Source organism: Bubalus kerabau, chromosome 21 (genome assembly GCF_029407905.1).
Source record: "Bubalus kerabau isolate K-KA32 ecotype Philippines breed swamp buffalo chromosome 21, PCC_UOA_SB_1v2, whole genome shotgun sequence".
Taxonomy (NCBI): domain Eukaryota; kingdom Metazoa; phylum Chordata; class Mammalia; order Artiodactyla; family Bovidae; genus Bubalus; species Bubalus kerabau.
In genome coordinates this window covers 17,095,743-17,113,219 of record NC_073644.1, presented here as the reverse complement: position 1 = coordinate 17,113,219, position 17,477 = coordinate 17,095,743, and the positions used below count along the sequence as shown (strand labels likewise).

General features: G+C 36.1%; 1 protein-coding gene across 1 annotated transcript in view; it reads left to right on the top strand.

Moving 5' to 3' along the window:
- Nucleotides 1-17,477, top strand: part of PIK3C3 (phosphatidylinositol 3-kinase catalytic subunit type 3) — a 165,828-nt gene that overhangs the window by 73,083 nt on the left and 75,268 nt on the right. The window contains exons 10-13 of the mRNA XM_055559404.1: nt 2,300-2,485; nt 10,305-10,459; nt 12,072-12,162; nt 15,576-15,643. Coding sequence (XP_055415379.1) covers nt 2,300-2,485; nt 10,305-10,459; nt 12,072-12,162; nt 15,576-15,643 — 500 coding nt within the window. The remainder of the gene's footprint in view (nt 1-2,299; nt 2,486-10,304; nt 10,460-12,071; nt 12,163-15,575; nt 15,644-17,477) is intronic.

Here is a 17,477-nt window from a genome sequence, read left to right as displayed (position 1 = left end):
CCCAGGGACTCATTTGAGACCTGGAAAATGAAACTCCACTTGTGCCCCTTTTTTTTCCTATAAGTTTAGGGGATAAGTGTTGGTAGAGTAATGGCTCCCAGGGGCTTGGGCTAGCTAATTAGTAGATAGTAGTTCCTTAATGGTAAGGAGAAACCATCTGGTAAAACATGCACAGGTTGAGAGTCAATGGATTTAGATTCTAAGTCTAGCCTGTCCGGTATTTTGAGATGATGGGCAAGTGACTTCACTCAGATTATACAAATTTGAGCACTCCATAGTGCTTTTATCCCATAATTTAGTTAAGTCAAGAATAAGTTCAGTTCAGTTCAGTTTAGTTCAGTCACTCAGTCGTGTCCAACTCTTTGTGACCCCATGGACTGCAGCACGCCAGACATCCCTGTCCATCACCAGCTCAAAGAGCTTGCTTAAACTCATGTCCGTTGAGTCAGTGATGCCATCCAACCATCTCATCCTCTGTCATCCCCTTCTCCTCCCACCTTCAATCTTTCCCAACATCAGGGTCTTTTTATTGGAACTTCAGCTTCAGCATCATTCCTTCTAATGAATATTCAGGACTGATTTCCTTTAGGGTTGACTGGTTGGATCTCCTTGCAGTCCAAGGGACTCTCAAGAGTCTTCTCCAGGACCACAATTCAAGAGCATCAAATCTTCGGTGCTCAGCTTTCTAAATGGTCCAGCTCCCACATCCGTACATGACTATTGAAAAATCCGTAACTTTTACAAGATGGACCTTAGTTGGCAAAGTAATGTCTCTGCTTTTTAATATGCTTTCTAGGTTTATCATAGCTTTTCTTCCAAGGAGCAGGCGTCTTTTAATTTCATGGCTGCAGTCACCAACTGTAGTGATTTTGGAGTCCAAGAAAATGAAGTCTCACTGTTTCCGTTGTTTCCCCTTCTATTTGCCATGAAGTGATGGGAGTGGATGCCATGATCTTAGTTTTTTTAAGCCAGCTTTTTCACTCTCCTGTTTCACTTTGATCAAGAGGCTCTTCAGTTTCTCTTCACTTTCTGCCATAAGGGTGGTGTCATCTGCATATGTGAGGTTATTGATATTTCTCCTGGCAGTCTTGATTCTAGCTTATGCTTCATCCACCCCAGCATTTTGCATGATGCACTCCACATATAAGTTAAATAACAATAAGTTAGGGAATGGGAATGAAGATTAATTTTATGTCATACTAATTGTGTTTTATTATTCAAGGGAACATTTTTTTGGAGAACTTGGTTAGTTTACTAATGAAAATGTTTTTAGTTGAGCAGAGCAAGAATTTAAAATTTTAAAGTTATCTTTGTTCAAGAGATGAATTCATAGAAAAAGAAGAAAATGTCTGGATATCAGCCAGCAAAGTGTTAGTAGGGAGATCTGGCAATAGGGATTGCTTTTTTTTTTTTAAGTTTTTTTTTTTTTTCTGTTTTGTACCTGTTTTATGAAAAAGCATTTATTGTTATGCAGCCATGAATCATATGCTCCAAGGTAGCTTCCTCACCTGACAGTCTTAAGAAGAATTGGCTACCTTTCTAAAGAAGGGAGATTCCAGAAAGATTCTACAAACAGCCAGCTGAATCATAGAATGAATATACAGAAACCAATGCTCCTGTGTGTTTATCTATTTTTATACTTGTTTCTGTAGAGGTGTTTTTTTTTTTTTTTTAAATTGTCTCTCTTTTTCTGTAGTTACTTCTCTCTGTAAGAGAGACATACATATTCAGCTTCGTTTGAGTCATCCTATGTGAGTATCTAGGGAAACCATTGACTCTAGGATGTGTTCTTTTCTTTCTTTCTTTTTTTTTTTTCTTTTAATTGTACCTTGAATGGGGTTCTACTCTTTTTGGGCCTGGACTCTTTCATTCTTTGGTTGCAATGTTTTATGTCTCACATGTTGATATTGTAAAATGAAGTTTTTCTCTTAAGACATTTCAGCCTTCATGAGACACGTCTCAACAATTTCCTTGTGTTGAGTCTTGCAGTATTTTAAAATAGTGAAAGCATAATGAAGAAAAGTTGAAGAAAATTTAAAGCTTCATAGTGCTTTGTAGTGCTCTGAAAAAAAAAAAAGTCAAGTTACAAAAAACATGCATTTCCCACCCCCTCACTCCACCCTCACCCCTTGGTCCTGCATTTTTTTTCTCAGATTGTGTGTTTAGTGTTTATGTGAGGAGTCTGTCGTTGACTTTGTGACTCTGCCGTCAGGTCCAAGTTGAGCTCTGCCTCGTCATCCTTGATTCTCCCTTTCCCAGAATAAGATATTTCTAATTTTCAAACCTTTTCTGATTTTAGGCTTTGACAAAGTTCTTGAAATGTGTTAATTGGGATCTACCTCAGGAGGCCAAACAGGCACTGGAACTTCTAGGCAAGTGGAAGCCTATGGATGTAGAGGATTCCTTGGAGCTGTTGTCCTCTCATTACACGAATCCAACAGTGAGGCGCTACGCTGTGGCCCGATTACGGCAGGCGGATGATGAGGTGCTTTAGTGTTCACTATTCCTGTGCAACTGGGTACATTTTAAACTGGGACCTGTGTGTGTGTGTGTGTGTGAGAGAGAGAGAGAGAGAGAGGGAAAGTTTTAGAAGGGAAGAGGATATACTATGTGTGTTTTTAGAAGCAAAATTAAAATATTTCTCTAGGGGCTCTTCTATGAAATGAAAATTTACTTCCTGATCTGTTATGTGATGGGACAGCCTCCCCCAGGGCATTTACCTGGCAGCAGAGCTTGTATTGCTCTGTCTGGAAAAAGGAATTCTAATGAAAAATGGTTTAATGCAGTAGCAGCTAGGGAATAATTCAGATCCCCTCTATCAGTCAGTCTACAACAAGCCACATTTAATAGTAGCTTTGAAAAGCCTTTGGGGCCTTTAAAGCATAGAGATGCATGGTCATCTTATTCTTTTTCAGACTCCTCCTTTAAACTTTAAGCTACTACAATTGTGTGTGTAAGTAAATTTTTTTAAATGTGGTTTTGAATCCTCTGCAAGAGAAAGACTACAAGCTTTATGGTGGCTGTTTATATACATATAAGGCCACCTGGGAAGGTTGGAAACTGTACTGACCCAAAACATTGCTAAATGTTGAATTTTAGTAATTCCTAATCAGGTAGATGAATTCACTAATTTTTTTATAACTTACTAATTTTTATAGAGGAAATGTGTTCTCATACATAGCCTGCAAGGCTTATAGAATATAAGATGACTCTTCTTAAGCCTCAATATATGTATAGGAGTGCTCATCATGATTTTGAACTTCTAGTGGTATTTGAATTTCAAGAAGCAGAATGCCACATTTATTAAAGTTGATAGTTGTATATGTATCTAATTACAGTAAAATTTAAGCACTAAAAAAGTGGTACAGTGACTGTTCATACGTAATTTACCTATCTTCAGTCGTTGCCAACTCATAGACAATTTTGTTTTCATCTCTAATGCCAATTATTCTCTCCTCCCCATTCCTTACATTCCACTAGATTATTCTGAGGCAATTCTCAGATATTGTATAATTTTTTTGGACTAGGATGTTTTTCACTCTCCTATCAAACAGCAGTTCCTAGCATTGTGATTCAGCATATTATCTTCTTTATTGTTTTTTTTACTATATCACAAGTAAAAATAAATTATTGCAATATTTATTTAAAATAATGAAGTATTTATTTTGAAATTCATTAGAAATTTCACTTTAGTCATTAAGTCTTTATCTGTATTTGACATGAGTCATGATTTAGATAAATGTCTTGGGTTGTAGTCAGTACAGCCCTCCTCAACATGGGTTCAGAGTTTAAATAGAAATATTATAAATCATCATTTTTGGTTGTCTGACTGCTGCTGCTGCTGCTAAGTCGTTTCAGTCGTGTCCGACTCTGTGCGACCCCATAGACGGAAGCCCACCAGCCTCCCCGCCCCCGGGATTCTCCAGGCAAGGACACTGGAGTGGGTTGCCATTTCCTTCTCCAGTTATTATCTGTGGAGTAGTATGGTATTCATGGCTTTATGAACTTCAAATGTTTTTTAGTATTTCAAGTGAAAGTCACACAGTCATGTGTGACTCTTTGTGACCCCGTGGACTGTAGCCTGCCAGGCTCCTCTGTCCATAGAATTCTCCAGGCAAGAATATTGGAGTGGGTAGCCATTGCCTTCTCCAGGGGATCTTCCCAACCCAGGGATTGAACACAAGATCTCCCACACTGCAGGCAGATTCTTTACCATAGTGAGCCCTTAATGTAGTCCTTTAATATAATATAATTATGTAAACATAGCATCACATCAAAGGTCACTTTGTCTAAATATCTACATCTTGGACAATTGAAAAACTTGAATGAAAATTACTGCATTTTATATTTGGACAGTAATTCGTTCAGGATGCCATAGTCCCTCTAGTACTCAAGCCTGTGTGTGTTACTTCATTTTCCTAGTGAGGTCTTCCTGCTGTTCATTCTTCAAGGTGTAGCACAGACCTCAACATCTCTGAGAAACTTCTCTTAACCACTGAAGGAAGCAGATGACATTTTGGTTTCTTTTCTGCTCCCACAGCATTTGGTTTGTTCCTTTACTGTTATTATATTATCATGTTTTTTTTTTTTTTTTCTGATTTGCTTTCCTTTTAAATTATAAATGAAATAGTTACATTGAAGCTCCTTTAACAATTCCACTTTTCCAGCCATTTTTTTATCCCCCGAAAAATAGTCACTCATATCTTTTCATATATTCTGTATGCAAATTGCAAGCATATATATGCATGTATGTTCATATGATGAAAAGTGAAAGTCGCTCAGTTGTGTCTGACTCTTTTTGACCCCATGGACTGTAGCCCGCCAGGCTTTTCTGTCCATGGAGTTCTCTAGACAAGAACACTGGAGTGGGTTGTGTTTCCCTTCTCCAGGGGATCTTCCCGACCCAGGAATCAAACCCAGGTCTTCCTCATTCCAGTCAAATTTTTACCATCTGAGCCACCAAGACATCTCTTAAAATTAAGGTAAATAGGAGTATCCTATCCATGTTTTTAAAAGCATGCCTTATTAACTGAACAGTATAATCTTGGACATTTTCTCATATTCAACACATACAATAATTGGTGTCTGTAAAGTCTGGAAACACAGGCAAATGAATATCAAGGCAAATGATGTCAAAGGTACATCTAATCTGTAGAAAAACACTGTGGTTTTAGACTTTATGGATACCTATAGATCTACCTTATTCTTTTAAAACAGCAGCATAATATTTTACTGCACATTTATTTTATAACTTATTTTACCAGTCAGCCTCTTCTGGTAAGCAATTGTTTTATTTCTAATCTTTTGCTGTAACTGTATTAGTGAACAGAGTTTTGTGTATGTTTTTCCATATTCTTGAATAAGTAACCTGCATTGAAATTGTCAAGATATATATGCCTTTATCATAATTTTTCATAAAATTTTTTCACATTTTAAAAATGTGAAAATTTTTGTGACAGTCATTACTATTATAAACTACCTCACCACTGTTATCTCTTATTTCTGTTTGTTGGTTAAATGAAAACTGCATTTTTATTTTAATATTTATGTTTTATCTAGTTTCTTTAGTGATGTATCTTTATAGTTTTAATAGGTATTAAATGGGTCCCTATAATTTGTAGGTATAGCATCATGCTATCTGAAAAACATTAATATATTATAAATACAATATATGAAATAGATGCTGAATTCCTAATGTTAAACTCACCTTACATATGTAACATATATCTTAACCAGTCTTTTAATATCTTTCTGAATTGGATTTGTTTAATATTCTTTAAAGGCATTTTTAAAAGCCATATTTCTTACTATGGTGTGGCTCAGAAGGAGAGAGATTCTCCATTAGAATTTGAGGAAGAAATAGCATTTGAGATAGACGTTGAAGGAAGAGTAGAATTTTCAAAGTTGAACTTGAGTTTATTTTCCAAGTGGAAAGAGCAATACGAGCAAAGGCCAGGAGATTGAAAAATGCAGGAAAATAGAAAGTATTTTATTTCACCAGAAATATGGGATATATGTAGCTGTCTGGGAACCAAGGTCAGAACCCATGTCTCTAACTGTAAATGCCTATTTGAAAAATTACTCTTAATTCAATAAGAAATAGTGATTTTGACATGAAATCTTGCATTTGTATTATAAAGCATTAGAATTAACTTCTTTAGAAGAATGACGATTACTATCTAGATAGTATTTCATAGCTCTTGAGAAATTTTTCCTGAATTGTCTAAGATAGAAATCTGATTTTTTTGTTTGTTTGTTTTGCTTTACTTATATGCTTATATCCTTCATGCCTGGAGGGATTTTATGTTTTTCCAATGTGACTATGTAATGAACAAACAGCCTTTGCACTTAACTACTGAAGTTAATTTATTTTCATACAAATGAAGGAATGGGTCGTTTGAATACAGAAAGCAGATGACTAAGACAATCATATTGTGACGAGTGACTTAAAAAGATGTGTTTTCTTCTGAATTTCTCCTTCTTGGGGAATTTAATAACAGTGCAACCTTTTTGATTTCATGCAATAAGTCTTTTCTATACTTGGGAAAGCACACTAGGCGGTACATTCAGCAGCATTTCCAAAGCCTGTCTGGTAATAAAGGGTAGCAGTGAAACTGAATTACTTAAACCTCCTAAGAAGAATACTTGATTAAACAATTTTCTGTTATATAATTTTTTTCTTAGAATATACATAGAAGAATATCTAGAGCTATAAGGTGTGATAAATCCTAAATAAGATAATAGAAAATCAAGCATTTATTGATCCGATTAAAATTTGTTTTTAGAAACAGAACTCTATATAAGTATTTTGATAAAGTCATTTGATTTTCCTGGCCACTGATACTGATATATTTGAATAAGAGTTAATAAGGCAGTTATCACAGAGTGGACTTCCCTATAGCTCTTGCAGTAAAGAATCTGCCTGCAGTACAGGAGACTTGGGTTCAATCCCTGGGTTGGGGAGATCCTCTGGGGAAGGGAATGGCACCCCACTCCAGTATTCTTGCCTGGAGAATCCCATGGACAGAGGAGCCTGGTGGGCTACAGTCCATGGGGGTTGCAAAGAGTTGGACACAACTAAGCAAATTTGGAAAACTCAGCAGTGGCCACAGGACTGTATAAGGTCAGTTTTCGTTCCAATCCCAAAGAAAGGCAATGCCAAAGAATGTTCAAACTACCGCACAATTGCACTCGTCTCACACGCTGGTAAAGTAATGCTCAAAATTCTCCAAACCAAGCTTCAGCAATATGTGAACGGTGAACGTCCTGATGTTCAAGCTGGTTTTAGAAAAGGCAGAGGAACCAGAGATCAAATTGCCAACATCCGCTGGATCATGGAAAAAGCAAGAGAGTTCCAGAAAAACATCTATTTCTGCTTTATTGACTATGCCAAAGCCTTTGACTGTGTGGATCACAATAAACTGTGGAAAATTCTGAAAGAGATGGGAATACCAGACCACCTGATCTGCCTTTTGAGAAATCTATATGCAGGTCAGGAAGCAACAGTTAGAACTGGACATGGAACAACAGACTGGTTCCAAATAGGAAAAGGAGTACATCAAGGCTGTATATTGTCACCCTGCTTATTTAACTTAAATGCAGAGTACATCATGAGAAACTCTGGGCTGGAAGAAACACAAGCTGGAATCAAGATTGCCGGGAGAAATATCAATAACCTCAGATATGCAGATGACACCACCCTTATGGCAGAAAGTGAAGAGGAACTAAAAAGCCTCTTGATGAAAGTGAAAGAGGAGAGTGAAAAAGTTGGCTTAAAGCTCAACATTCAGAAAACGAAGATCATAGCATCCGGTCCCATCACTTCTTGGGAAATAGATGGGGAAACAGTGGAAACAGTGTCAGACTTTATTTTTTTGGGCTCCAAAATCACTGCAGATGGTGACTGCAGCCATGAAATTAAAAGACGCTTCCTCCTTGGAAGGAAAGTTATGACCAACTTAGATGGCATATTGAAAAGCAGAGACATTACTTTGCCAACAAAGGTTCATCTAGTCAAGGCTATGGTTTTTCCAGTAGTCATGTATGGATGTGAGAGTTGGACTGTGAAGAAGGCTGAGCACCGAAGAATTGATGCTTTTGAAGTGTGGTGTTGGAGAAGACTCTTGAGAGTCCCTTGGACTGCAAGGAGATCCAACCAGTCCATTCTGAAGGAGATCAGCCCTAGGATTTCTTTGGAAGGAATGTTGCTAAAGCTGAAACTCCAGACCTTTGGCCACCTCATGCGAAGAGTTGACTCATTGGAAAAGACTCTGATGCTGAGAGGGATTGGGGGCAGGAAGAGAAGGGGACGACAGAGGATGAGATGGCTGGATGGCATCACTGACTCGATGGATGTGAGTCTGGGTGAACTCCTGGAGTTGGTGCTGGACAGGGAGGCCTGGCGTGCTGCGATTCATGGGGTTGCAAAGAGTCAGACACAACTGAGCGACTGAACTGAACTGAAGCAACTAACACTACTCCTCAGCCAATTAACCTTTCATTTAGTCTCTTGTGAAAAGAATCACATATAATGGTAAAATCACATGTATTGCTTTTTGTCAGTATTTGGGCAACTGTAAAAAAGGTTGACTATGTCAGTATAAGAAAAAAGATGAAAAGAATATATTTTGGTATTAAATAAGGGAAAATAGCATGTTGGGAAGTAGTCATGTTCATGAAATTTTTAAAATGGTGGAAATGACAAAGAGTAAATAAGCAATTAATTGCAAATACTGGGCTTCCCTGGTGGCTCAGCTGGTAAAGAATCTGCCTGCAATGTGGGAGACCTGGGTTCGATCCCTGGGTCGAACCCAGGGATCCCCTGGGTGATGATCCCCTGGAGAAGGGAATGGCTACCTACTTTAGTATTCTGGCCTCCTCTGGAGAATTCCATGGATTGTATAGTCCATGGGGTCGCAAAGAGTTGGATACGACTGAGCAACTTTCACTCTCACAAATGCAGTAGTTGTTAACAAAATACAGAAGGAAAGATTTGTTTATACCTGAAGTATAAATATAAATATTTAGCCAGGGATTTAACCTGGTTTCTGGGCTTAAGGAAAGGTGACTAAAATTAAACTGGTAATCACAATGTCTTAATACTACATAATTGAATTTTAACTGCCTGAGTGGCAATTAGAACTGGAAGATAATAGATGCTGTCAATTTTCTTTTGAGTTTTGTGAGTTTGTTCAATTTGTAATTATTTTTGAAAGCAAAAGTTTTGGCGTTTTCTTAATAGTCATTGGGAAGGGCTAAGAAGTACATTTATAGAGTATGATGGAAAATATTTCCATTCTTAACATTAAGGGAAAACTCAGAAAGGTAAAAACAACTTTCCTGATGCTTTTTTTTTTGGTATGAATTATCTCACTGTTTATCAGAAGAAGTAGGAGAAATTTAGATTTAGAAATTTGTTTTCTTCAAGCCAGTTTTGGTAGTTGGAAGGAAAATAAACATTTCCTTTAACTGAGTGTTAAAATATCTACTTCATTGTAGTTTCCATTTAAGAAGCAACCCAAATTCTCTAAATTCACTTACCTCTAAATTCTCTTAAAGGGAAAAAAAGCAATATAATATTTAAAAAAAATCCCAACCAGGAAACATTATGAAATAGAAACACTTTGAAAACTTAATAGTTTGGAGTTTCACATGTAATCTTAGACCTAAAATGCCATTGCTGTAAAAAGGATCTTTTGTTAATTTCTCAGCTTTATATGAACCATCCCAATCATTTTTCTTAGTTTTTGTTTTTTTTTTTTCTGTGCTTTTGGGATACTTTTTTATTTTTATTTTCTAATAGAGCATGGCTGATTAACAGTGTTGTGTTAGTTTCAGGTGTACAACAAAGTGATTCAGTTAAATATATACATGTATGTATTCTTTTTCAAATTCTTTTCCCATTTAGATTATTACAGAATATTGAGCAGAGTTCCCTGTGCTGTACAGGTCCTTATTGGGTATCTGTTTTAAGTATAGCAGTGTATACATGTCAGTGGGGTACCACTTTAAACAAGATGTTTACTGGTCACTTACTCTGTGCCAGGAACTATTCTGTGACTTTTTTCCTGTTAACTGATTTAATCCTCACAACTCAGTCTCTAAGGTTTATATGATTATGGCCATTTTAAAGAAGAGGACCCATTGAGGCACCAAGAAGTTCAGAAACCTTGGGACCTGCCCAAGGTAACACAACTGATAAGTGGTAGATTAAATTGTTTATCTTGATATTTAGGAATACCCATAACTTGTATGTAATCATTTGCATTTTTCTAATATTGGCTTATTTTTTGTTTGTTTTCCAGGATTTATTGATGTACCTATTACAGCTGGTCCAAGCTCTCAAATATGAAAACTTTGATGACATAAAGAATGGATTAGAACCTACCAAGAAGGATAGTCAGGGTTCAGTGTCAGAGAGTGTGTCAAATTCTGGAATAAATTCTGCAGAAATAGATAGGTATGGATATCCAGGGAGGACTTATTTTCAAATCTGATAGTTTTCTACCTTTTCAGACTGTCTTCTTTTCTTTTTTCCCAGATGTACCAAGCCCTGGTTGGTAATAAGTTTGAAGTTCTACCAGTGAACATGGCATGTGTGCTCCAGAACACAAACTACTGTATTATAGGGCAGTGTTTTAAAAGCAAGCTATAGAGTCAGAATGCCTGAGTTAAAATCTTAACTCTACCACTTGCTAGCTGTGTAAACTTCTGCAAGTTAAATATTCTCTCTGTGTCCCTGGCCCTAGTTTCTCATGTTAAAAATGGGGATACAGCAATAGTAACTGATCTTTAAGGACTGCTGAAAGATTAAATGACACACATAAAGCATTTAGAAAAGTGTCTGACACATGGTGCTTGGTAAGTGTTGGATGTCATTGCTGTTCATGCAAAAAGAAAATGAAAGATGAGGCATATTAGTGGACTCAGACATTTTTATTGTAAAGTTGTATTTTTTATTGACTGCTTTTCACCTCTTTAGTAGTTAAAGCAACCTGTTAATTGAATTGAAAGTAGGCTATTAACAGTAATAACAGTTAAGAACTCCCACCTCTGTAGCAGACACCAGGAGATGGCCCACATACATTAAGCTTGTTATTAGTAATCCTCTGAGGTAGGTGTTCATATCCCTAATTTAGACATGAAGGACTTCAGGAGAAGTAAATTCCCAAGGTCTTCTGTGTTGCAAATTAGGTAGAGTTGACTCCAAAGCCCTTGTTCTTTCTACTTTGCCATTTTTCTTTTCATAAAATCTTAAAATTTGAGATAAATAGAAACATTTGTATGAGAAATTCTAGACTTAGTGGGTATAAAATTGTTTTGTGAAGAAATCATGAGATTTGTTAATTACAAATGAGGTCTAGAATTCAGATTATCTGGATTAGTACAGTTATTTCGATTATCACATGAGTTCAAGATTATATTTCTGAATTTTTGTTGATGATAATGCTTTTTTTTTTTTTTTTTTAATCTGCTGCTTTTCACTTAGAAGGGAACTGAGAAACAGTGAGGGGAAAACATTTTTTTCTTATATAGACTCCTTTATGTTTTCCTGTTTTTAAGAGAGGAGATCCCTTACATTTTCTTCCACTGTACATTAGAGGGCTTCAGTCTCTAGGCATGTTTACTTAACTTCATCTTACTTTTGCCACTTAGAGTGTTTTATTAGAACTCTATTTAAGATTTTATGACAGGATGTAAACTATAAACTATAATATCTGCTGGTCACCAATTTGTATGCTTTTTAAAAGATGAAAAGGAGATAGGAGTTGTCTTGTGGCCAAATATATTTGGAAAATACTGGCTTAAAGTAAAATGTACTTTTTAAAAACACTGTAGTATTTATCAGAAACTTTAATGTATACAAACTTGCACATACATCTCAAAGATGAATCACCCATATTCTTTGACTATGGAGCCTCTTTTCCAGAATCTAATGTGACTCAGTGCTACCCAGAACACACTTTAGGAGATGGTACTTTATCCAGACTCACTTGTGGTGAACTGTGCTGAACATATGTATCTTCTCGTACAGAAAGAGGATTTTACATATCAGTGTATTATTTTTTCAGCTCCCAAATTATAACCAGCCCTCTTCCTCCAGTGTCTTCCCCTCCTTCTGCATCTAAAACGAAAGAAAGTTCAGATGGTGAAAATCTGGAGGTGAGTACAGAGCTTTTCATGTTTCCTGTAGGAGGGATCCTACCAAATAAACATTTTATGTTGGTCTTGAAAATATTGATTTTGATGAATAATTAGAACTTTATGAAATAATTTGGTTTATGATACATGTTTATAACTTTTCCTTTCAGCAGAAAGTGCCATCAATTCAGTTCAAGGCATTTTATTGGTACCTTTGGACATGTTAATATAAATGGATTGAAATACAATGTAAAAATAAAGTGGACCTAAATATTTTATTAAGAAAACTCAGAATATTTATTGTTAACACATTTATGAACATTACTATAGTTGTTGGTGTTTGTAATTACCGTGTAGAAATGTATGACTTTGATACTAGGGAAATAAACTAAGCTGCTCTAAAGTTCTTTTACCTAAGCAGAGGTAAAATTTTTTTGAGGTAAAACAGGTCTATATGGCTAGTGGTACTCTGAAAATTGTATTTGGGAGTACATTTGCTAAAGTTCATCTAGTATGTATTGTTGTTTTTTATCCCTGTGGCTTCTAATTTGAGAAGAACCTTTCATATCCATGATGCTGAAAATAAGTAATACATGCTTGATATTGGAAAGAGGTTTGTTTTGTTTTAAATGTATATATTCAATATCATTTCTTGTAGTCACATTTTAGGCATTAATGTTGTTAACTGAGTGACATTTGTTTTCACTATTAACTGTTAATTAGAGTATGCTTGTCTCTGCCTACCTCTTGATATATCAGAAAATATTGAAAAAATAATTTTATATTACTGGATCATAGAATCCTTAAAGGAGTTCTTTAAGGAACCATTTAGCTCCAGTTTATTTTTCTCTTTCAAAAGGGACTGATTGACTGAGTCAGTAAGCAGTTCATTCACATGTGTTTTTTTGAGTTCTGTGTACCAGAAACTGTTGTAGGTGCTAGGGTTGATACATGGACGGAGGAGCCTGGTGGGCTGCAGTCCATGGGGTCGCTAAGAGTCAGACACAACTGAGCAACTTCACTTTCACTTTTCACTTTTATGCATTGGAGAAGGAAATGGCAACCCACTCCAGTGTTCTTGCCTGGAGAATCCCAGGGACGGGGGAGCCTGGTGGGCTGCCGTCTCTGGGGTCGCACAGAGTCGGACACAACTGAGGCGACTTAGCAGCAGCAGGGTTGATACAGCAGAGAAGAAAACAGTCAAAATCTTTTCACTTCATGGAATTCATTCTAGTGTTTGGGCTGATGATAGTCAATAATATTTATATGCCATAAAAGAGTAGAAGAAAAATCAGAATAGAATGATAGAGAATGTTGCGGTGGGGTTAGGTGATTGAAATTTTGAAAAGGCTGTTCAGGGAAGGCCTCCCAGGAAAAGTGACATCTTCTGTAAAGATGAAGCAGGTGAGGAAACAACCATGTGGTGACCTGGGGGGTGAGCACTTTAAGCAGAGGGAATAAGGACCACTTTTTTGTACTACTGCCCTGAAACATCTAAATGCATTGATCTCTACCTTTTTCTTTGTTTATCAGTACCCTTCAATATTTGCTTTGCTCTGAGTACAGCTTTTATCCCAACTCATCATTTTAATCATTCTTCAGTTCCCTTGGCACAGTCTTAACCCCTGATAAGGCTAATTAATTACCTAATTTGTCTGTGCCTTAATACTTTGAGAGAAACCCCCATAGCCTAGTGTGTTGATATCACCATACATTCATGACCACAAACACCAGGTGGGCACTCAACACTGGCTGACTTCCTACATTTCTCTAGATGGTTGCTCTCCCTGCTCTACAGTGACTCTTTCATACCTTTTCAGCCCTGTTCTTTATGCCCTGCCTCCCAGTTTCTAGATCACAATTCTGCCTCGTTTTTAATGGAAATAAATAGGAGTCATTAAATAAAAATGGTTCCCATTTACCATCACTAGATTTACAGATGTGAATCTCTTCCCATTCTTTACTTCTGTTTTCTTAACAATGAAGAATATAGCTCCCTTGAAAGATATGCTCTCTTCTTTTCCTGGCAGAAATATTCAGATATGTTAGTATCTCTCATTTTAAAAATTCAGATATGGGAAAAAAAAACAAACAAGAAAAATTCTTCCCTGATATCACATCCTTCACAACAATACCTAATTTTCTTTGTTCTCTTCATAATCAAGTATCTCAGAGGAGTTGTTTGTCCATCTTGACTCTCCTTCCTTTCTTTTTAGTGTTTAATTCACATCATTCAGGGCCTTTGTTTCCCATCATTATATTAAAACTTACTTTGCTAAAATAAAATAGTAAATGGCTTCAGTGTTTGTGGTTGTGTGTATTTAAATTTCTCACAGCATTATTCAGGAAAATAAATGACTCCCTTCTTGAAAAGCTGACTCTTTTCATGGTTTAAGTGATACCATACATCCCCCGTTTTCCTCTTCACCTCTCCAGCCGTTCCTTCTTGGTTTCCTTTGTCAGTACGTTCTTGTTGCTTGACATCTTACTGTTCCTCAGGGTACTCATTGCTAGCACATTTCTCTCTCCTGAGTTTTAGATTCATATATCCAGATATCTACTTGATTTCTGTTGTATATCTGACAGGCATTTCAAACTTAATATTTCAAAATACAACTCTCTCCCCCAACACTCTTGCCTCACTTGGAACTTCTGTGACGTAACAAATCAATCCATTTACTAAATCCATAAATTTAGGGGTTGCTGTCAGTTCTTTTTTGTTTCATACATCCTCTCCATCAGCAAGTCCTATCAATTATACTTGCAAAATATTGTAATAATCTATTGCCTCTCTGTCACCATCAGTCTTCTACACTACTGTAATAGCATGCTGACTGATCTCAGGTCTGTCCTTCTCAGAGCAAATAGAGTCATTTTCAGAAGATGTAAAGCAGATCACCTCACTTTCCTGCTTTAGATCTTTTGTTGAGTATTGATTGCTTTGCAAATAAAATCCATACTCAGTAGTGTGACAATTTGGTCTTTGCTTCCCTTTTCAGCCTCCTTTACTTTAGTATTCACTGTATGTTAGCTACATTGGGCCTTTTAAAAGTTCTTTGAACAGTGAGATTCAGGACCTTGGTTCATACCATCATGCTGGTCGTGACTAAACATCACATCCTCATTGCAGCCTCTGACCTCGCAGTCCAAATTATTTTTATGACTTCCTTTAATGCACCTCTCCTCCACTAAATGTTAAGCTTCCAGTAGAACCAGGAACTCTGCAAACTGTGGTGTCCTTAACCTCTCTCACATATTGCCTGGTCTAGAATAAATATTAGATAGGTGGGATGGAGGGATAGATAGATGCATAAAAATCTGATCTGTGGCATAGATATGTAGGTGAAAACTGATAGGCAAATGTAGACTCTCTTATTTCCCCCTCGTGAATAGCAGATGGTAATATATAAATACATTTCTTTTAATTCTTTCAGCAAGATCTGTGTACCTTCTTGATATCAAGAGCCTGCAAAAACTCAACACTGGCTAATTATTTATACTGGTATGTGAAATAATTTTTTATTTTATAATCACTGTTTAGGACTATTTTTTCCCAAACTAAACAAAAATGTAGTTTAAAGTATGAGCAATCATCCAAAAACCTATACAGTATTTATATCTAGCTGTATTTCTTTGCAATTATGCTCATGAAAATGCTTGTTAGCATCACACATTTTCTTCCTTTCACTAACTTTCTAGGATCTAAGATAAAACTGGGTAAGTTAACTGATTTTTTCAGTTTTATGTCTGTTTGCCTTTTATGCTATTTAAATAGTGTAAGTATGATACTTTACTGTAATTCAGTATTTTCACATTATTTACTAAAATACTGCAATCATGCTAAAGTAGAATTTGAAGTTACTTATAGATGAGGAAACTGAGGCAGAGGCATGATGTAGCTGAACTTGCTAAAACTTGAGCTGGGATTAGATCATTGATTTCAAATTTTGCCACTTACAGAGTGCTTTCAGTGACCTTTTCTCGTTTGTTCATGTGAAGTTAAATAGGGCAAATGTAAGTATCTCTATTTTATGTGAGAACACGTTTCCTGAATGAGTTGAAGAAAGAAAGAGGAACTAAGGTATAGAAAGGTTAACTGACTTACTGAGACACACTTAATATGAAGCATGGCTCCCTTTTGTCATAGAATTTTAAAGTGTAGAGAACAAGTAGTTTAAGCCACAGGAGAAATACTTTGTTTTTGGTTCAGTTAAAGAAAGCACTAGGATTAAACACTAGACAAGAGAACCATATCCAGTTTTTAGCAAACAAAAGGCAGAGCCAGTGGGTAAGCTCTACTTGAAGCCTCTGTACATTTGAGAGAACATTTTTTTTAAACTTCCTGACAAACTTGATATTTTTTTAACTGTAGAAAAGATCCGGGATTTAATCTTACTGCTCAGTTTACTATGTTTAACTGTGTTTTTCTGTTTTGGTCTTTGTAATGGGAGGAAAAATAATTCCATGCTTTTCTTTAGCAATTTAATTAATATTCATAAAACTACATTTCCCTCACAGTAACTTTCAGTATGTCCGTGAAAATACATCCACAGAATGTTTTGGCTAGTTGTTAATCACCATTTTGACTTTGAAAGGTTTGCTTAGAAATTATTATATTACCAAATCACTACTGTTTCCTTTTAATGCAGCTTCTTGCTTCCTAAAGTTCTCCATATTGCAGTTTGAATTCTTAAGTGTATGTCTATTAATTGGTGTTAAGGAAAAATATTTCCTTGTAAAAATTTAGGTAAATAATTTAGAGTAAATTAAAATGTGTAGGGCACAGTGCCAAGGTTTTGAGTAAGTACTTTTAAGCCTCGTAGATATTTAAAAATCAAGGTTTTATATATTTTTAAATGTTTTACTAAGAATTCCTTTATAGCTATATTTATTTCCTTGTAATATTCATGGAAAGTTTCTCTGGCTCATTACTTGCAGTGTAGATTAGTCATTTATAGGAGCTGTTTGTACATACACAGATTATGTGCTGTTTAAAATTATGTATTCTTTAGATTTGAGTGTAGACTAGATTTCACTGTAAAATTTGAATTTAGTTGTGATAAAATCTTTGCTGTCTTATTTCAAGTAGGAAGAGTTTTCACACCATTCTGAATGCAGCTAAACAGTAGGAAATCTGTTAGGTGAACAGTTTCCAGTGAGGCAACAGTTTCTACTCAGAAAGAGTACTTTGTTTTCTCTACAGATAATAAACAAAGTGAAGCCCTAGCTCCCAGTCTTATAAATGTTCCATCAAACTTAGATTTGATTTGTGTTCTCCCACTGTATTTCTGATTCACTGATGCAATAGCATGTGCTATGTCTATTCATTCTCTGAG